Source organism: Sciurus vulgaris (assembly GCF_902686455.1).
Source record: "Sciurus vulgaris genome assembly, chromosome: 9".
Taxonomy (NCBI): domain Eukaryota; kingdom Metazoa; phylum Chordata; class Mammalia; order Rodentia; family Sciuridae; genus Sciurus; species Sciurus vulgaris.
Genome location: NC_136469.1, coordinates 64,339,075 through 64,361,915, shown reverse-complemented (window position 1 = coordinate 64,361,915; position 22,841 = coordinate 64,339,075). Strand labels below are relative to the sequence as shown.

The following is a 22,841-nucleotide window of genomic DNA, read 5'->3' as shown; positions in this document are numbered from 1 at the left end:
TCTGAAAAATTCTCAAATTTGAAACACTTCCATTTCTAGGTATTTTGGGTAAGGACTGCTCACCTGGATAAGCTTACCAGAATATCCTGAAGATCTAGTATAATTAGCACAAGAAATAACATATTAACTGACTAACACATGGAGAAAAGTTGTTGGGTATATTCAAAAGCATATGTCTCATTTAATCAGCAGAACCATCCAGCTTAGAAGGGTCTCATTTCAGACATGTTTCATTTTAGACATGGGATTTGGGATCCAGGGTGGGCTAGAACCTTGGGTCTACTACAGAACTAGGCTGAGATCACTGAGTTTTGTGTTACGGGAGAATGATTTTTAGTTGTTTTTCCTGGGAAACACTGTTTCTTTACAGTAAACAGAAGATTGTCAGGAGAATTAATTTGATTTTCTGTAGAAAGATAAATTAGCAGGAGAAAGAAAATTAAGGGGAGTTAGTTTACACTCTTATCTAAACCTGTGGAATTCATAATCCATCTCTGTCATTTGAGCTATTGTCCTAGTAATCTTATGTTTAGGGTTTTCTATGTCTATCTCAGTTTCAAATATTTTGTCCTTTTTTTTCTCATTACTCACAGGAGTGTCCTAAGTTGGTTTTGGAGAAAAATGGCCAGCCAGGGAAACTCTGTTGCAAGAAGTGGGGGAAAGCTTGGTGTGTTCAAAGGCTGGTTTTCCTAGAATAGAGGGGAGTAGGAGATGTGATAGGAGCTGAGCATGGAGAAAGGGGAGAGATGACTGTGCCTGGTAGGCTATGGTAAGAATGTTGGCATTATACCTAAGAGTCCTGGAAGTCACTGAAGGAGGTGTTTAAGTGGTAGGGCCAGTGGGAAATGATATGATCCTTTATTTTTTTTTTTTAATTTGCTTTGCTGCAGAATATTGAATGTGTCAGAAGGAAACAAAAGTAAATTCAAAGAGAACAGTTAGGTTAGAGAACTTGAAAAGTGATTGATTCCCAAGTATTTTATTTTTTTCAAGCTATTGTGAATGGGGTAGTTTTCCTAATTTCTCTTTCTGAAGATTCAACACTTATGTATAAAAATGCGTTGGATTTATGAGCATTGATCTTGTAACCTGCTACTTTACTAAATTCACTTATGAGTTCTAAGAGTTTTCTGGTGGAATTTCCAGGTTCCTCTAAATATATAATCATGTCATCAGCGAACAGGGATAGTTTGAGTTCTTCTTTTCCAACTCGTATCCCTTTAATTTCTTTGGTTTGTCTAATTGCTCTGGCCAAAGTCTCAAGAACGATGTTAAATAGAAGTGGTGAAAGAGGGCATCCCTGCCTTGTTCCAGTTTTTAGGGGGAATGCTTTCAGTTTTTCACCATTTAGAATGGTATTAGCCATGGGCTTAGCATAAATGGCCTTTACAATGTTAAGGAATGTTCCCACTATCCCTATTTTTTCTAGTGTTTTGAGCATGAAGGGGTGCTGTATTTTATCAAATGCTTTTTCTGCATCTATTGAAATAATCATGTGATTCGTGACTTTAAGTCTATTGATATGGTGAATTACATTTATTGATTTCCTGATGTTGAACCAACCTTGCATCCCTGGGATGAAACCCACTTGATCATGGTGCACTATCTTTTTAATATGTTTTTGTATGCGATTTGCTAAAATTTTGTTGAGAATTTTTGCGTCAATGTTCATTAAGGATATTGGTCTGAAATTTTCTTTCCTTGATGAGTCTCTGTCTGGTTTAGGTATCAGTGTGATATTGGCTTCATAGAGGTGGAAGACCTCTACAATGAGAACTATACAACACTAAATAAAGAAATTAAAGAACACCTTAGAAGATGGAAAGATCTTCCATGTTCTTGGATAGGAAGAATTAATATTGTCAAAATGGCCATACTACCTAAAGTGCTATACAAATTCAATGCAATTCCAATCAAAATCCCAATGATGTACCTTACAGAAATAGAGCAAGCAATTATGAAATTCATCTGGAAGAATAAGAAACCCAGAATAGCTAAAGCAATCCTTAGCAGGAAGAGTGAAACAGGGGGTATTGCAATACCAGATCTTCAACTCTACTACAAAGCAATAGTAACAAAAACGGCATGGTATTGGTACCAAAATAGAAAGGTAGATCAATGGTACAGAATAGAGGACACGGACACAAACCCAAATAAATACAATTTTCTCATACTAGACAAAGGTGCCAAAAATATGCAATGGAGAAAAGATAGCCTCTTCAACAAATGGTGCTGGGAGAATTGGAAATCCATATGCAACAGAATGAAACTAAACCCATATCTCTCACCATTCATGAAACTAAACTCAAAATGGATTAAGGACCTCGGAATCAGAGCAGAGACCCTGCAGATTATAGAAGAAAAAGTAAGTCCAAATCTTCACCTTGTTGGTCTAGGATCAGACTTCCTTAACAGGACTCCCATAGCACAAGAAATAAAAGCTAGAATCAACCACTGGGATAGATTCAAACTAAAAAGCTTTCTCTCAGCAAAGGAAACTATCAGCAATGCGAAGAAAGAGCCTACAGAGTGGGAGAATATCTTTGCCAATCATACTTCAGATAGAGCACTAATCTCCAGAATCTATAAAGAACCCAAAAAACTCTACTCCAAGAATTCAAATAATCCAGTTGACAAATGGGCCAAGGAAATGAACAGACACTTCACAGAAGAAGATCTACAAACAATCAACAAACATATGGAAAAATGTTCAACATCTCTAGTAATAAGAGAAATGCAAATCAAAACCACCCTAAGATTCCATCTCACCCCAATTAGAATGGCGATTATCAAGAATACGAGCAACAACAGGTGTTGGCGAGGATGTGGGGAGAAAGGTACACTCATACATTGCTGGTGGGGCTGCAAATTAGTGCAGCCACTCTGGAAAGCAGTGTGGAGATTCCTTAGAAAACTTGGAATGGACCCTCCATTTGACCCAGCTATCCCACTCCTTGGCCTATACCCAAAGGACTAAAAATCAGCATACTACAGAGATACAGCCACATCAATGTTCATAGCTGCTCAATTCACAATAGCCAGACTGTGGAACCAACCTAGATGCCCTTCAATTGATGAGTGGATAAAGAAACTGTGGTATATATATACAATGGAATATTACTCAGCCATAAAGAATGATAAAATTATGGCATTTGCAGGCAAATGGATGAAATTGGAGAATATTATGCTAAGTGAGAGAAGCCAATCTCAAAAAGCCAAAGGACAAATGATATCGCTAATAAGTGGATGATGACACATAATGAGGGGAGGGAAGGGTTAGTGTTAGGGTTAGATAGAGTTAGGGTTAGGGAGGGGGGCAATATGGAGGAAGGAAGCACTGTATAGAGGGAAAAGAGGGGTGGGAGGGGTGGGGGGAAGGGAAAAAATAACAGAATGAATCAAACAACATTACTCTATGTAAATTTATGATTACACAAATGCTATGCCTTTACGCCATGTACAGAGAAGCAACATGTATCCCATTTGTTTACAATACAATTTAAAAAAAAAAAAGGGGGGGATTCAGTAAGAACAGTCCATGTGAGAGAAAATGATCCAGAGCTAGTGCGGTATTGGTACAGGAGAGAGGTGGACGCATTTGAGAAAATTTAGAAGATAAAGTTGGGTTGGATATGGGAGGGAGGGGGACAAAAGGACTTGACAAAATGCTGGACATAGATTAAGAAGCATAGTATAGCCTTTTACTGAAAGAAGACAGAGGCAAAAACCAGGTTTGAGTTGTTTTGATGTTTCCCAATAAAGATGTCAAAGAGTCTATACAGTGGGATATGGATCTGTGCCCAGATTAAAGATTGCAGTGCTAGTATAGAGTTCATAAAGCATTAGTCAGCATTCTCTGTAAAACACACAATCTCAAAATCACAGAGCCTTACAAATAAAGACATTTATTTTTTTCACTTAGAGGTTGATAGGTGGGTTGTAACTGTGCTGGGCTCTGCTGGGACTGGGTGGCTTGACTTCAGGCTGCCAATGGGGTATAGGGTTGCCGCACATTTCTTCATTCTTCTTGGACCAGTGGTTGCCTGGGGTATTTCTTTCGCACCTGAGTGTAGAGGAGTGACATCTTAAAGCTCGTGCTTGCATCATGTCCTGTGATGTTCCATTAATCAAATCAAGTGATGCAGTCAAGTTCAAAGTCAAGAGGAAACCATAGCGATGGAAAAGCATGAGGAATAGAGATCAGTAACAGAAAAATCTATCATCTACCAGAGTAGGACTAAGCCTTGAGAAATTTAATACTTGGGTCAAGGAGATATCCCAGGAGACTGAGAATTCGTGTCCCTGAAGCTAATTTTACCAAGGGAGACTAAGGTTGACTATCTTAAATGCAATTTGAGGTCAAGTAGAATAAGAACTGAAAAATGGCAGTCAGGTCTAATGATAGTAATAGGAGTAGGTTGGAAATATTTAAGGTAGTAGAGATGGAAGCCAGATTGAGATGGGCTTTGAGTTATATATTTATCAACCTTTGATTTTTGATAATGAAAGAAAATCATGGAAAGAAAAGTAGCAGGGCTGGGGTTGTGGCTCAGTGGTAGAGCACATGCCTAGCATGTGTGAGGCACTGGATTCAATTCTCAGCACCACATAAAAAAAAAAAAAAATAAAGATAGTGTGTCCATCTACAAAAAAAGAAAGAAAAATAGCAATAACAATGAAATCCCTCCAAAGAACCTAGGTATACTATTACAATCAGCATAGGTGGGTTAACTTGGAGAAGTCAACAGAAATATTTGCTGAAACTGTTATAAGTTTATAAGTTTTAAAAATAGATGAAAGTAAATACACTACTGAAACTTTTGTAAGTTATTGAAACATTTCTGTACAGATTATAGCATTATCTATATTGTCCAGGTAAGAAATCTGAGGCTATGAAAAATTAAGTAATCAGTAAGTATGATGGTATGATGAAAAACTGTGGCCAAAATTTCAAAATTACAAATTCTTAGCCAGAAGCCAACCCTGACACTGATTCTTAGAAGCCTGAACATCCACTCTTAACTAAATGCACATGTATTTTTCTAATGAGATTTTGACTCCATTTGGGTCTTCTGTAAGCTGAGATCAATAGTGTGCAAATCACAGGGACTACTTTTGTTCCTTTATCCTAAGACCTAGAATAAATCTTTGACTTTCTGCCTTCATTTCTGTTAGCCCATACTGGATTCTTTGCCCTCCAAAGAGTAAATCTCTAGATTTCTCTGGTGAAAGATAGCTGTTCCTTCTACAAGTAAAATAAAAATGAAGGACATGAATTTATACACTCCTTCACAGACCAGCAATAAGCAGTTTGCTCTCCAACTGGAGGATGTACCTTAAGTAATGCTGCAATAAGTCTTGCACTCATAAATAAAGGGGTGCTTTCTTTTGCTTTACATAAGCGCTGGTCTAAATTGTCTGGTCTGAAGCCTTGTACCAGGCAGATCTCAGTCACTGTGTCCCAGGAAGTCTTCATGTTCATCACTATTTTTACCTCTCCGGAGAGAATAATCCTAAAGGGACCAGAAACAAGAGTACAACCCACTTTAAAGAGATTGTGAAATTTCATATGTTATTCAGAGAATGTGTACAGTTCAGAGATTTGTGAATTCTTCATTAGTACCATCAATTAATTGCTCTATCAACCAGGTGCCAAGGCCAAAGTCATGGTGGATTGATCTTTGTCAGGTGCACAGGTATCTGCTACCCAATTGCATGCCATTTCCATTGCTCATGGTTTGCATGTTGGAGAATGTAGTGCAAATATATCATAACTGAGTATCTTTATATCTATAATCCAAAGTAAGGGTAAAGCCATTTTCCTTTTTTCCTCAAGATGATGTCTGTCTTCTAGATATTTTTCCAAGAGTTACTTTGCATTGTAATCCTTCCAATTCCTGATTCTGATTCTATTCTTAGGACTCGAGACCATCCCTGCAAAGTCTTAAATAACTCTTTTTATGTGATTTTACTACGCAAATGTTCTGTGTCATTTTCCTGTCCTAGCAAGTGTTCTCTTAGACTTGTTTATTTTTTTCTATATAATTGAGTCTGGCTTTATATAGCCTTCCTGTTTTACTACTGTGATCTGTGATAGTCATATTTGTTCTCTCTCACTATCTCTTTCAAGTTCCTCCATGCCTTCGTGAATATCTATCCATTTCTAAAAATTATGTTACATTCTTTTTCCAGAGATTATTATTAGTACTTCCTCATTTAAATACTGGGTTCTGACCAAAATTCTGCCTGAAAGTTTTCAGAGTTTATAGAGGTAATAAATTGAAATGTATGTTTGAATAAAGGATATGCAAATGACATCAGGTTGCTTAAATTAGGAATTAGATATGTCCCCTGACATATCTAAAGGTCATACGAAAGGTCATAGGGGCGAAAGGAAAATTTTAGGGGCTATAAGTCTTTTTACAGGGTGTACTAATTTGGGCCTTTTAAACCTCTTCCTCAGTCTTCAGAAAGGTGCTCCTGGTCTCGGAGGATTTAAAGTGAGCATACTTACCTTGCATGCTAAATATCACTGTAAGCCATCCGGTTTTTGCTGCTGTTGCTTAGGCTGTCTAAACATTGAACTTTATGATTCTTTTCTAGTAGAAGATGCTGATTCCAAACCAGCAGGTTAGGAGAACGGTGGGTCCTTCGTTAGAACTTTATTTAGTTGGAAGAGTCTGTGATTTCAAATTCACTGACAGAGCCTTTTATGAAAGATACTTCTCCTTTTATGCTTCTCATTAATCAGAGATGAGAATGCCAAATGAGGCCAGTTTGTTATTGGGCTTAATGAGAGGTAATAGTGTAAGGCTCTTTTTAAAATTACACATAGAGAACCATTGAAGGTTATTGATCAAAGCAAGAAAATGGAGGATCTATCAGGCAATGCTGTGTGCAGTGGGTTAAGGGATAAGAGAAAGGAGAGAAGTCCTAAAAGGCTGTCAGAGACAGCAGGGGTCTATGCAGGGTGGTGGAGGTGAACATATATGAGTGCTTGATGAATGTACAAACAGACAGATTGGAAAAGTCTTGTACCTCAGGAAAAATAAACACAATACTGAGTCATGTAGTGTGGGAGTGGAGGAGGGGTGTATGCTAGTTACATGTTCTTGAGGACAGAATAGAAAAAAGGCAACTCCCACTGGGTCTTTGTGATTAATATAACTTTGCCTTTCCCTAATACACAGCCCACTCAGAGAAAAAGCCAGAGAAGGGCACAGTATAACCATGTATATTTTAGTCTATTTCTGTCCAATTACATGGGGATCCATCTAAGAAGTTAAGGAAAAAACCAAAACTTTAGAATTCTGTTCCTTTGGTAATTATCACTGTTCATCTTTATTTTCCAATTAGTAGGAAACACTTAAGTAGCTTGTGATTTCTATTCTTACTGCTCCGATGAATGCTATTCTCTCTTCTAGAATTTGGTGACCCATATTAGCAACTCCAAAGTTATAGTTCAAAAGCAAAGGCCACATCTTTTTTCTCTAACATTCTTGCCATCTAACAGCCTGCGTCATAGTATGCTCAATAAATATCAAGAAAACCTCTATTAACAAAAAGTTCTTATGCACTTCCAAGTGTTTTAGTTAATGGACTAAAATGCGCATGATTTAAATAGCAACTTTACAAATTGTATACATCTCTTTGAGTTTACCTGTGACAGAAAATTTTGAAAATTTACTTTATTCCTTTGAATGTGAAATAGATATTTTCAACGACAGAATGTGCTCAAGCAAGCATTTGCTTACAAATGACCCAATATCAACCAGCCAATTATATTCAAAATAAATGTAAGAATTCTAGTATTATAACTAAAAGAGGGAAGGATAAATACTGATCAGTCAAGAGAACTGTTAATTCTTGGGGCAGGTAATGTTGAGCATATAGTAACCATTTATATAATTAATTTTTGTAGAGATTAAATTTGAAATAATGCTTTTAAATTTTTAGTCACTTGATTGAGCAAAGCAGGTAAACTTGTAGAAGTTATTTCATTGTTAAGTTGATCTTTATAAAGATTTAAACTAGTTAGAGGAAAAGTTCTACGATAGTGCCTTCTTAGCTTGGCCACTGTGAGCAGTGGTTGGGTTTTCAACAGGGAGACCTGAGGTCTAAGTGGAAGAATAGAGTTGAAGGGACCAAAGCTTGGCTAAGCCTTGTACTCACTGTACTCATATTAACTTAAAATGCTACCCATGCAGTTTTATATGCCTTGGAAAGTTTCTTACCATCTACAAAGCTCATGAATGAGTTGGCTTCCAGGGGATTGTTATAAACTGATTTGAACAGAAACGAGAGGAATTAAAACCCCTCAATCTCTAATTGAATATTTACCTAAAAAGCATATCACTTGGTACCTCAAAGCTTTAAAGTAGGTATACTCCTTTCTTGCTGGTGTATGTTCACTTGGACGCACTGAAAAATCTCTTGAAGTGGTTACTCCCCTGATGATCTTTCTAGATATTTTAGATGCCTCTTTGCTCTTAGAATATTCAACAAATTTAAGGAGACTTAAACTTTTAGAACCATCTGAGAGTTGAGGTGTATAGGCCCATATTATGACTTCTTATAACCTTTGAATTCTCACATGCTTTGCTTTTTATGAATTTGGTGTTATGTTAGGCATTCAGCATTGGTGACTGATGACCTCCGTATGCTCTCAAGTGTTGTCCCGGTTTGTCTTTTGTCTGTGACCCAGAGGGGAAGGCATTTTTAAAATATCATGTCAATTATCCTTCCATTTTAAAAAAATCATAATCGCTACTCTAATCATGATTCATCCTACATTAATGTGTACATCTCACTACTTTGGATTTTGTTTTAAAATTATTTGATTTCCTTCATGATTCTTCATCTTTTCTTCCTGTCACTGTCAACACTGTGGGAGTAAGGCTAATAATCTGCATACACAGAACTAAGCTTAAATATGTCACCCAGGCAGCAGAATGTCAAATAAGCCAATGGGAGGAGTCAGTTGCCCTTTGCAACATCCAGCATCCATCTCTTAGTGGTGGGCAGAATGGATCAGCTTTGACTCTGGAGCATAGGTTTGTTTACATTTATGCTTACTTGAGAGTTGAAAACTCTTGTGTGATTCTTAAGCTAGTTTCCAGTTAATGTCCCTTGCTAGATGGCAATTTCAGTGAGGAACTTATAAATTACTTTAACTTGTTGCAGATAGTATGCACCCAAATGGCTCTGCCACCTCCTTTCTTATTCTTCAACTAATATTCCTTTCTGAATTCATATTTATGGCACATGGATTCTTTTCTCCAGAGTGTCTCTCTTTCACTAACCTTTTTTTTATATATTTTATGATTTCTTTCTGTGCAAACAAGGAAGTATACTTTGAAAGCTTGAGTTATTCTCCCTCAGTTTTGTATTTTCGAAGGCATTACAACAGTACTTAACAACATTTTTACCTGCTTTTTCTATTCCCTTTTTTATCCTTTTTTTGTTGTTGTTGCAATAATGGGGGGCAGGCAGAGAAAATAAATGTGGAGGTTTATACCACCACTGAGTTGCATCCCCAGCCTCTTTTATTTTTTATCTTGAGATAGGGTCTTGCTGAATTGCTGAGGCTGGCCTCAAACTGGTTATCCTCCTGCCATAGCCTTCTAAGTGTCTGGGATTACAGGCGTGTGTCACTATCCTCAGCTCCTATTTTTTGACTATTATAAATTACCTCAAAATCCATTTCTATATTTTCATCATTTGATTAAGGGGAAACTATTCTCCTATTAAGGGGAAACTATTCTTCAGATTTAATATATTACATTGACTGCTATAGCCCTTATGAATTCCTAATGTCAGAAAATTAGGATGACTTATTTCTGATAGTTCCTGAATCTTGCTTTGGATGAGAAATGTGATTATACATAGTCTAAGTATGTAGAAAAAGAATTTTAAAAACCACATGAGTATTTTTCATTCATATTGTTTAAATTTCTAAGAAACATTTCTTTATTACCTTCAGCATTTATATGTTCTTCATTTTCATGGCAATTTTAGTAAATTGGCTAAAAGCCCCAGATAATTCAGAACATGGGCTGTTGAAAGACAGTTTTTTTCTTCTACAGTAATATTCATACACTTGACCTTAGTCTGGCAAACGGTTTTCTTTGACCCTTCCTAGCCTTTCATTAGTATGTTTGAGCTTTACTCAGTTACTTCTTATAAACTGAGCATGCTGGATCACTTGAGGGTTATAAACTGAGTAAACATTTTGAAGAATGTTGATGATAACTGAAGGGCTAATGTATGGCAAGATGCTGCTTCCATTAAGTGAGAACAGGCACACTACGAATCATGGCTACTACCATGCTCCAGGCTCCCTTCCCTGACCTTCTAGGACTACTGTCATCTTCATGTTGGAGGCTGAGCATGATATGGATAAGAAAAGGATGGAGATCTGTTTCAGTACTTTGATTTGGAGGACATGCTGTAGTGGTTAAAACTTACACTGGGAGTCTATTGGTGTTCATTACCCACATTTGTGAAGACAGTAATGTCAGTTTTCAAATAGTTATATTTTTACCAGTTCTTGTTTTCATTTTAGTCCCAGGATAGCAGAAAATATGTAGGAATTAAGTTAAAGGGTCTTCATCCAAAGCCAGATTCTACAAACATTTATCTTTTGACCTTGTAAAATATATTACTCTCTCCTACTCCAATTTCTCCATCTGTAAAATAGAGAAAATATTACTGCTTTCTCCGTTGCTCAAAAAATTCTATAACATCAGTGAATGTTAACCTAGGAAAACATATACAAATTAAAAATTTTGCTTTTTTTGATTGTCTTATTAAAACCCCTTCTTTCTGTTATCTGTCCTTATCTGCTTTTAGCCTAACTGAGCCCAGACTGCTTAAGCCAAACTTCTGGCAAACCTAGAGGCAGAGGAACCAAATGGTGGAGTCTTTGCCACCTAAGTTGTGCCCTACCGGACTGGCTCCTACTTGTCTATAGTTGTCACACCTCGGTGAGAATAAGTGTGCTTCACTACCTCCAGCCAAGGAGAGCCAGCCTAAATGTTCACCTGCATGGGTTCCAACTTCTGCCTTCCTTCTCTCTCACTGTATGACCTTTGGGAAATTATTTATGTTCTTTGTGCCTCAGTTTCCTTGCATAAAAGGTGAGGATGGTGCTACCTCCGTCTGAATTTTTCCAGAAAAGTGATGTCTGTTAAGAGCCAAAGTTCAAGTGGCATATATGGTTATCCATGTTAATTAATGATATGTGTTATATGGATATTTTGCATCCCTTTGCACATGTTTCTAGATAGAGAAGAGATTACTAAATATTTTCATGATATTTGAATCTACTTTCATAGAGGCAAGTTTTGAGAATCTCTGAAGTTTGTAACCTATAACCATCATTGACTTTCTCCTTATTTGCAGTGAAACAAATGATACACATCATGTAGTTTGCTTTCCCGAGACTCACAGACTCTCTCCCTCTGCCTCCCCTGCCCCTCTCTGTCTCTCTGTCTCTTTCTGCCGGTTTTGCTTTCAGCACAGACGGATATTGTTTCACAATGATAGAAGAAGATGATTCTGGGATGCCTGTGGTCACTTCTGGGTGTCTAGGACTAGAAGGTTCAGATTTTCAATGTCGGGTAAGGAAGATAACCTGATTTCATGTATAATTTTGCATTGGCTAGATTTCTAGTAAGATTTAAGTAAGAAAAAATAATTATTTCTCATGGCTAGCCCATTTTTAATAATTTGGAAAATAAGTGAAAATTCTCATTGGCTCAATATCCCCCCTTTGTTTTGAAATCAAATATGCTTTTTATTTTTGTTGTTAACTTCTTGTTAGTGCGTTAGTAGTCTGTATTCTTCAAAATCCATTTTATCTAATTGCATTACGCCAAGACTTCTTCCTCAGTTTATGGACACTGGTTATTACAAATGCAGTGGTAATTTTGTTGAAATATAAAAGTTGCAATAATACACAGTACTTTGAAATAAATTATCTGATAGAAACTATCATTTTCAGGATGTTTGAATAAAATTATGGGATGTTTAAATGAGTTCTCTTAGTAATAATTTCTTAGATGATATGACTTTGAAAATTTAGAGGAAACTCACTGAAAGCTGTTTGGGTTCAATCTTAGGATACTCCTATTCCTCATCAAAGAAGATCAATTGAATGCTGCACAGAAAGGAATGAATGTAATAAAGACCTCCACCCTACTCTGCCTCCACTGAAAAACAGAGGTAAGGCCAGGATGGCTTTCGGGCTGGCAAAGCTTGGGCATAGTAAAAATAAACATGGGAAGCATCTTTCTTTTTCCAGTTATTCTACCTGCATCATTTTCCACGGCTGGAACAGAAGACTGAGGCAAAATAACATAATGAACCTTTCACTCAAGATATGCAGGCAGACAGTTCTGGGGACAGTAGCTGCATGTGACTCCACTTTTACAATGTGTGCTTAACTTTAACCTCTCCCTACTTCCCTCCCAAAGTCTTAGTTCCTAGAGCTTGCAGGGTGTCCCAGGAGAGCAGAGGGAAATGGTGCTTCATGCTTGCTCCCAAAAGTTATTCAGAAGTTGTATTTAACTTAGAAACTAACATTTGTCTGCATTGATTTTAAAATAAAGACCTTATAAAGGACTAAATAAAGGACAATTTGCTATATGACATTTAATTTTATCTATGCTCAAGTAATTTTTAGTCATCGTATATCAATAGACTGATAAAATGGGGATGATGTTTAAAAATTTTAATTTCAAAACTTACATATTTAAGTGTTGCTCATTAATAAAAGATATTATATCCCAAAAGACTTTGTGTTAAAATCGGCTCCCATGTTTCCTTTCTCCTTTTTGCTCTCACACAAAATAAATGATTTTCATTGTTGTAGTCCTAAGTATTATATAAGGGAGTTCAAGTGATCCTTCATAATTGATTTTATTTCTTTCTCTCTCTCTCTCTCTCTTTTAATTTTTTGAACGGGGGATTGAATTCAGGGCACTTAACCACTGAACCACATTCCCAGCCCTTTTATTTTTTATTTTGAGACAGGATCTCACTAAGTTGCTTAGGGCCTTGCTAAGTTGCTGAGGCTGACTTTAAACTTGAGATCCTCCTGCCTCAGCCTCCCAAGACAGGGGGTTACAGGTGTGTGTGCCATTGCACCTGGCTGATTTTATTTCTTAAGAAGAGAAAGAATTAACTTAAAAAAATTCACGGTTTAAAAAAATTTTCAAGCAATAAGGTATATAGAAATGGATAAAGACAATTTTTGCTTTCAAAAGTGTACACTAGAATTTGAGAAAGAAAATATAAATAATTGACATATTTGATGAGAATATTTCAATAATAGTGTTAGACCGTAAAGTATATGAGGGACATAAAAAAGTGAGTGGCTAGTTCTGAGGTGAGAGAATATCATAGTAGCCTTATAGAGTTGACATTTTAACTTTAAAGCCTTTACAGATGAAAAAGAATTACCTAAGTGTGAGGAAGGATAAGCTACATGGATGAAATTAAAAATTAAAATGACCAATGTAAACAAAGCATTAGCATTAGGCTGAGTATTATATGAACTAACCCAGATACACCTCACAGCAACCCTATGAGGTACTTAGGACTGATGGTCCCATTTTAAAGATGAGAAAATTACAATTTCTATGGTTAACTTCATCAAATTTACACAGCCTGCGAGGAGCATGGTTTGCTTTGCATATTTTTCATTGCAGCACCAGCAAAGCAAAATACCTTAGGAAAATATTCTTTTTCCAGAAAGAAGAAACATGGAAAATAATTAGATCAACTCCAGTACCTTCATCATAAACAAAATATGATCTGAGAAGCCCAATTAACACTACAGCTGGTGGTAAGAAGAGGAATGAAATGTCTGCTCTGAAGTGGAGGAGGATGTGAGGAAGTCCCTCACCTCAAAAATGACTTCTTACAGCCACATATTTTTCCTCTGGTGGTGCTGGGGATTGAACCCAGGGCCTTGTGCATGCCAGGCAAGCACTCTACCAACTGAGCTCCACATTTATTTTTAATTAACTCTTAAAGAAACGATGATAGTGTCAAAATGAAATAGGAGCTCTTGCTTTATTAAGTGAGATGCTGATTTAACTTTTAAAAAACAAAATTTCTATAATTAAAGAAAGTAGGTGTGGGCTTTAATGTTTCAATATTAAAATTATTCACATATACTACATATAGACTTTATATCTCAGAAATAACCTTCTGTTTCAGAATATGATAATTTCAGTGTAGTTTAAGTCAGAGTATAATACAGGAATTCCCAAGTTGAAAATTATTTCTTATTTCATTTAATAACTATGGTGTGAGCAGCTTACAGATTTATTTGAAAATGCTGTCCCTGCCATGCCAGAAATGGTGGCACATGCCTGTAATCTGTGATTTGGGAGGCTGAGGTGGGAGGAGCACAAAGTTGTGTCCCATCTGGGCAACTTAGGCCCCGTCCAATTAAGATAAGATAAGGTAAGATAAGATAAAGTAGAAATAAAATATAAAATAAACTAATTTTGAAAAATGACTGGGAATGTAGCTCAGTGGAATAGCACCCCTAGGTTCCATCCTTAGTACAGATAAAAAAGTCAGTCACTAAGTAAATAGAATGCTATCCCTTAGATATCACCAATTACGAACTAAACTCTGCAGGTAAAGGTATCTAACTAGTGAAACATCCATATTCTCCTCAACAGACAGATTGAATGTATGCTTGTGTGCTAGTGTACAGCATGTAAAAGGGAGCTCCAGAATTTACCTTCTCTTGTATGGGTTATGCCCTCAGTATTGTACACGAGTCTGAGCTCAGCTCCTTGCCGGAGAGTAGTGCTCACATTTCTTGCAATGCTTAGCTCCTTTGATGCCCACTGCATGTTATTGCTGTGAATAAGCACAGGCCGTTGTGACTGGCACTGGAGAGGGGATGGCACAGGAAACCTAGCAGATGTCCAAAGCCACTCAAACATGCAGGGCACCACATTTGTGATCTGTGACTAGAGAGATGCTGCCATGGTCATTGGCCCAGGACACCAAAGCATCCCGGTTCCTCACTCCGTGTGGATCTCCTTATAAGACAGCCGCTAAGTGGCTCAGCTCCTGTGAGTGCCTGCACCACGTAGGAAGCTCTGGGCCATGCAGAACACTTATCAGGGTAGCAGACTGGTGAGGGGCCCAGTTCTTGAACTGTGGCTAAGGCAGGGAGAATGCCTCCACCCTGAGGCCATCCAGACTTGGAGGAACTGCAAAAAGGGCCATTGTTGAAGTGGGTAGAACTGCCTTCCAACTGGGCAGCTCTTGAGAAGGACACATGACTGGGCTTTGTGCCCATTGCTTGCTATGTCTCCACTGGTCTCTGTCTTTTCTCAACAGTCTACATAAAATATACTGGTGTTTGGGTCTCCCCTTCCCACCCCCCACCCCAAATAAATAAAAAGAAATGCTCAACTCCTATTTAGAAATTTTGGATTAAATTTATGTGTAGGAAAGATGAAAGGAATTTTTCTCCCGCATTCTCATAATCTGGATATAAAAATTGTTTCTTAAATCTCCTTTGTTATAAGGAAATATAATCCTAAACATTTTTATACATGAGAATAAATTAAATATTGTTTTTATTCTTATGAAGAATTTATTTCTAGATTTAACTGTAAAAGGAATACCAATATATGATAAAAGTAAATATATACATTATTATTTGCTTACTATAATTGTCTGTCAAGACCGTGCTTTTTATGTTCTTTTTACTGTATTGATAGAATGATATCTCCTACTTATCCATGATCATTAACACCTAGAGACTTGAAAAGATATCTTTGGGCAAGTGATTATTTCAAGATTCTTTCTAGCTATGTGAATTTTTTTTCTTTCCTTTTTTTTAAATATTTTTTTTTAGTTGTGAATGGACACGGTACCTTTATTTTATTTTTATGTAGTGCTGAGGATTGAATCAGTGTCTCACACATGCTAGGTAGATACTCTACCACTGAGCTACAAACCCAGCCCTGATTTTTTTTCTTTTTATTTCATGTTGCAAATATGAACCATCTTCTAGTCTTATAAAAACAGTCCTGTCATTCTAAGTTATTCCTAACTACCCCTCTGCTCAGTCATTAATAGTGACAGATGCAGTTTTGTTACGAAGTTGCTGATGGTCCTTACTTGCCTCTTAAGTCAGTCAGACATCCCCAGGGACCTCTTGGTTCCACTGTCCTGGGTAGTTGGAGTGACAGCACAGGTGGAGATCTGGTGCCCAGGGAGAACTGTGGGCTCTGCTTTTTCCCTGATAGTTATCTGGCAGTGTTCACTTTTGAGACTGTGGCAGTGACTTGAATGTTTACATTGTTAATGCTCTGAACACAGGTAATGGTAGATTAAAACATGACTGGTGTGACCAACAGAAGCAAAAGGTGTACTGATAGAGATTACCTGTTCATGAGGGGAGGCAAGGAATGGACAGGGGGACTACAGGGGCTGGGGTATTGGGGCAAAAAAAAGTTAAAAGGGAGGTAAAACTAGCCTTAGAGAAAGTGCTTATCAGTAAAGAGAGAACCTCTTAGATCCTTCATTGTCTCATTGTTCTCACAAACTAGAAATATAATGGCATGAATAACAAATGCAGTGTTTGTGCAATTCAGCGTACATTCTGTATTCATTATTTTCATGCAAAGTAAATGACAAAGGAAGCTGAGAATTTTAGTAAAATTACATCACTGGAATGAAAAAGTGTTCCGTGTTCAGCTACTGAAAATGTGTTGTGATTATGTGGTCCTCTGTAGTTTTAGTTAGCATTCTTTTTGGATTTCTGCAAAATCAGACTTTTCTTATTTTTAACCCTGGAAATAAATTTTAAGGTAAGTTTCTAGTGGCAGTATTTTTTTTAATGTATCTGTAGAAAATGGAGGAAAATTTACTGAGATGATTTTTTTGTTTAAAATTTCAACCTGCTTCACTTTAAGAATCTATAAATTATTTTCACAATTTGCTAAGCAGTACAATGCACTTGCTATTGCATATGCCCTGCTGCTTCCAAGCTGGCATGGCTTTTGCACAGTACTTTATCAGTTAAATTCTGAACCATGTTTTTCTGGACTATTGGCAACATTTCTGAATTTATGAATATAAAACCGCTTGTTTTTTAATGAATATTATCTAATCTTTTGAGATATAGACAACTTCCATAAATATTTTGCAAGTAGTATGAATCATAAATAATTATTAAACGTATATATTTTAGATTGTTAAGTAAATCATAACATTCACTTTAGAAGTATTTAGAAGTGGATAGGAGTGTTATTCTGTAACTTCATATAATTCAATAATAAAATAGGCATACAAAAAAGTAAATTAAATAGGAATGCAAATATATGATTATATATGTATGTGTATGTGTGTGTATATATATGTGAGAATGCAAGAGAATTATTAAACAAATATAAAATGTTAACAATGAGAAAAATTAGCATGTTGGATTTCTTTATACTTGCAGATTTTCTGTAAGGCTGAAATATTTCAAAATAGTTAAAACATACTTACATTGACAATGGATAAGTTGTTGCAGTCATTTTAAAGGATATTTGACAATATGATTTGAAATATTCTTCTAGGAATTTCAAAGAAACAAGCTTTGACATGTGCAAAGACATAAGTGTGCGTTTACTATAGAATTTTATGTATTATGATAAAGAAGTATTATGGCAAAATCTTTGAAATCTCCTGAGTAATCAAGAGAAGGTTTTCTACTTAGGATGTTTCTACATATACTATGTAGTCTTTAAATAGTGTTGCAAAAAAAATTTGTTGTTTTGGAAAATGTTCACAATATTATAAATGAAAATAATCTATAATGCTATATATTAAAATCATTATATAATACAATATATCAAAATAATTTTTGAATGATTTTGCTTATGAAAATTTTTGTTCATTTCAATTTTACCAAGATGGCATATGCTCAACTGTTGGCTGTAATTTTGCCTGCTTGGTAAGGAGGTAGTGAATTTGTTTTTTACTTTAATTACTTGGTGCTTTTTAGTTTTTCTTCATGTAACATATACTTTTTGAACAGAAAAAAAGTAACATTGGATGGAATAAGGACTCCAAACAAAATGTTTGGGTGGACATAGTTGTATAGATATGCAGCATACTTGGAAAACCTCCACTTGCAATAAAAGACAAGATGAAAAGTTATACCCCATTTGTGTACAATGAATCAAAAAATAAAAAATAAATATAAAAAATTTTAAAAAATGAAAATAAAATTTAGAAAGCTTAAAAAAATAAATAAAAGACATTATTAACTCTTCTCAAGGATAAATGTTGCCCTTAAGAAGAACAGTGTTAATTCTATTTCTATATGAGTACACATGGCTTTAAGTCATTTTTCTTAAAATATATCCCAGAGACCACCTGCATAAAAATTACTTGGGATGATTATTTTTAAAAATAAGATACATTGAAAGCTGGTTGTGGTGACTCATGCCTGTAATCTCAATGACTCTGGAGGTTAAGGCAGGAGGATTGCAAGTTTGAGACCAGCCTCAGCAACTTAGCAAGACTTTCAGCAACTTAGCAAGGCCCTGTCTTAAAATAAAAAACATAAAAAGGAGTTGGAGATGTGGTGTAGTGGTTAAGTGCTCCTGGGTTCAATCCCTGGTACAAAAAAAAAAAGATATTTTGAATAAAAATCTCTGGGGTTCAAATCAGTAAATATGACCAGATATAGTGGGGCATGCCTGTAATCCTAGTGACTCAGAAGGCTGAGGCAGGAGGATTGCAAATTTGAGGCCAGCTTCAGCAACTTAGCAAGACTCAGCAACTTAACAAGACCCTGTCTCAAAATAAAAAAAAACTGAGATGTATCTCAGTGGTAAAGTGTCTTTGCCTTCAATCCCCAATACCAACAAACAAGTAAACAAAAAACTCACACACAAAGGTTAGTAAATATACATTTGTATTAAAGGTCTTTATGTCACTCTTATTCATACAAAGTTTGAGAAAGCAAGCATTAAGTAAATTTGATTTGTCAAGAACTGGTGTTAAGAAAAAATGAAAAATGTTTAGTATATCATATTTTTATATTAAAATTTTTATATATTATATACTTAATAATATTTCATATCATTTAAAAGTTTCACATATTCTTTGGCAAGAACACATTCATTCTTTCATAATGTGCTTCCATTTGTGAAAAATTAAGCTCTGTATTTGTTAAGGACATCTTTGTTTAAAGTGATGTGCATCCACATATTCTATACAGGGCCTCATTAGGGAGTCCTCTTCCTTTGTATGCATCATAAGATGACTTTGTGTTCATGTACAGTGAATATAGATTCAATTTTTATCCAAATTCATGCTCCAGAAGTGCTCTTTGCCCATGTTTCCACCTGCTAAGTCTGTAATAAAGATGAGCTGTGCACTTACATTTTAGGTGCACTGATCCATTTGCTCTTGTCATGTTCTCTCCGTGAGTTTATCCTGTGCCAAGTCTGTTCCTTCCAGAGAGGAAATATGTGCTGTTGAAATGTGTCCACATGAAGGATGACTCACACAAGTCAAACATGTAGTTTTGAGGGTTTGTATATTTTAAAATCAATTATCATGCTAAAAGTTTTTCCTATCTTGGATATACTGCTTAGCAAGTACTTTTGAGAAGCAGTTATTTCCTCATTTTGAAGTAAAATAATTTCCATGTCATGACTGTTTTTAATTTCAGATTTTGTTGATGGACCTATACACCACAAGGCCTTACTTATATCTGTGACTGTCTGTAGTTTGCTGTTGGTCCTCATCATTTTATTTTGTTACTTCAGGTAAGTTTCTAACATGCAGATATAGAATTTGGCATTTATAGTACCTTCCTTAAACTAATATTCTACATGTTTGTCTATTGATGTTCTTCATTGCAGCTTTCCTTGGTCTAATTAGATTTTAGATTTAATTGAAAATATTCATTACTATTGACAAATATTTGTCATAATGAAGTTAAAAGTAGGTACCCATCTCATTTCTGCTTCTGACATCAGAACTACTCAGATAGATATTTCATCTCTAAAGAAATGAGAGGGGAGTTGGGGAGTTCCAGGACTGATTACTTCTTAGATTGATTCTAAGTAAAGTAAGGACTACATTGAACTTGGAGTAGTTTATTCCTTATTTCTTGAGCTAAAAAAAATTCTTACTATTAAAAGATCTTAAATATAATTTATAGGTTAAATATTAAAATAAAACATTGTTATAAAGTGTGATAGTTACATATATTTTCATTCACCTAAGAACTTATTTTCTAGTTTATGAAATATGAACTACCTTTATACCCATATTGTTTGTCTTTTGAGCAATTTAATATTCATTTGTGGTACTCTGCACATGTGTCAGTGAATTGATTCAAATGAATTCATTTTCTAATTGAAGATATAATCAAAAGGAAAAGAACTTAGGAAATAAATATTGAAACTATCTGGAAATATTAAGAGACTATAGAAGTGCAGTTGAAAGAAATAGAAAATTTGTAAATGGTTGAGACTGTGTAGTGTTAAAAAACATGAAGTTTATTTTTAAAAAATAAGTTAGCAAAATAATTAATATTTGTATTTTAGAAACCATAATTAAGGGTAACAGATATAAACATTTGATTTTGTATTTTTGTGCTAAAATCCAACCTGCTGTGATTACTGTTTATCTACAGTGTTTTACCCGTCAGTACATTTCAGTTTCTAAAATTGTCCCAATTGTCTATCCTTAGGTATAAAAGACAAGAAACCAGACCTCGGTACAGCATTGGGCTGGAACAGGATGAAACTTATATTCCTCCTGGAGAATCCCTGAGAGACTTAATTGAGCAGTCTCAAAGCTCAGGAAGTGGATCAGGCCTCCCTCTGCTGGTATGAGAACATATCTTGAAAGGAAATGTCTTCTGAAAGGAAATGTCAGTAAATATAGGGTCTCATTTTACTGAAACAGATAGGACAGTGGAGAAGGAGAAAACTTTATGCAGTCAGTTGGACATCAGATCTCAGATGCAGGGCTTCCTGATAACATTTTGACATACTGAACATAAGGTGGTTGTTTTTTAATGAAAGTGTATGGTTGCAACCTAGACCCTCAGACATCGTTCTGATACAGAGCAGATTAGAAAACATTAAACATGGTTCCATCTTCCCTCTGTTTTTAGTGAGGATAGCATTACAGCACTTGGCCTGGCTATTGAAGGCAAAAGTATTACAACCAACTGGGATCTGAGCTCTTCTACAAAGGAAGAAGGCTGCATTTAAGCCGCCGAGTTCATGTTTCAGGGTGAGATCTTAGCTTTTCCTTTCAGGAGAGGTTTAATTTTCCAGTGGTGAGCACTGCCAGCCTGGACAAGCATTTATGTACCAAATCTGAGGTGCTTGCTTTAATGAGAAAAATATTTGATTCTTTTATGAACCATGAAGAAAGATGGTTAGGATTCATGATAGAAATAATTCTCATGAGGAATGGTTTCCTTAATAAACTCTTAAAATTGATTTTTCTAGTCTTCATGGTCTGGTACTGACTTTGGATATCTTCTTTACTTTATCCATCTGATGGCCTTTGATTTACTACTATGGGTAATATTTTTGAGACCAGGCAGAAAATAACATCGAGCTTTTTCAGTCTTACAAAATCCTTGATTCTGCTATGTTCTTTCCCTGGATATGACATTGTACCATCCAGTGCTGCACTTGGGTCTTCTTTCTTGGCTTGATCCCCATTGCACCTAAGCTCAGCCTGCCTGCCCACCCTCTCCTGCCTCCCTTCCCCACCCCTCCATGTCCCAAACTCTAGCTTTACCTTTGGATAATTACTTCTTAAAAACCAGGTATGTTCATGTCTTCACTAATGTAACCTCTTTATGGAACATTCCTCCAACTTATGGCCCAAGGCCTACTTCATATTTTATCTCTCACAACTTCTCAGTTACTCCAAAATGAGCTGATTTTATTTGTCTTTTATCACAATATTTTCCTTTTAACATTAATATGACTGCTTAAAATAAGGTTACAATTAATGCTAATGTATCTTTGTGTTTTGGTGACCTGGGTCCTATTTGGTTGTGGAGACTATTTTATTCACTTTGATCCCCACAGAATATCTGATTCATTAAGGGGCTGCTCAGTCATTTTTTTTAAAAAGGCTTTCAGTTTCTATTTTTACAGTCTATAAGAATATTGTTTCTATAATCAAGATACCAGAATAATGACATTTTCCTTATATCATACAATTGTTAGGTACACAAATCCTCAAGCCACATTGCCTGGGTTATTTAGTCTAGATAGTGACCTTTTCATATATATTCCAATTTAATCGTTATTATAGTAACCCTGTGAGGTAACACTCCTAAGTGTTACTTAATGACAGGGACAGATTGTGAGGAATGCATCACTAGATGATTTCTTGTGTGAACATCAAACTAAGGAAGCTCTGACAACGCTAGGCAATATCATCTTATGGGATCATCATTACATATGCAGCTCATTATTGACCAAAACATTAGTAAACAGCACATGACTGTATTAGAAATATATCCTTGCATTTCACATCAGGGTATACAACAGAAATAAGTCAACTAACTGGTGTGTGAAAAAGTCAGGATTTGAACCCAGATGATGGAACCTAGTCAGGTTTTGAACCTAAAATCTGTGCTTTTAACCTGTGTAAGATGCGAAGCAAATGTTAAATAAATCAAAGGAATGTATTTGATAGGAGAAATAAGGGAGGAGAGTTCTATAAAACCCTGTTCATTTAAAAAAAAAAGTCTCGGTATTACAGCTTTAATATCTGGTTTTAAGATTCGGTTTTTCAGATTAACAGTGCAGAAG

General features: G+C 35.8%; 1 protein-coding gene across 8 annotated transcripts in view; it reads left to right on the top strand.

The window, feature by feature from the left end:
• Positions 1-22,841, top strand: part of BMPR1B (bone morphogenetic protein receptor type 1B) — a 282,027-nt gene that overhangs the window by 240,842 nt on the left and 18,344 nt on the right. For all 8 annotated transcript variants that reach the window (XM_079154768.1, XM_079154766.1, XM_079154767.1 and 5 more), the window contains 4 exons: positions 11,519-11,621; positions 12,123-12,225; positions 19,715-19,811; positions 20,744-20,882. In XM_079154768.1, coding sequence (XP_079010894.1) covers positions 11,519-11,621; positions 12,123-12,225; positions 19,715-19,811; positions 20,744-20,882 — 442 coding nt within the window. The remainder of the gene's footprint in view (positions 1-11,518; positions 11,622-12,122; positions 12,226-19,714; positions 19,812-20,743; positions 20,883-22,841) is intronic.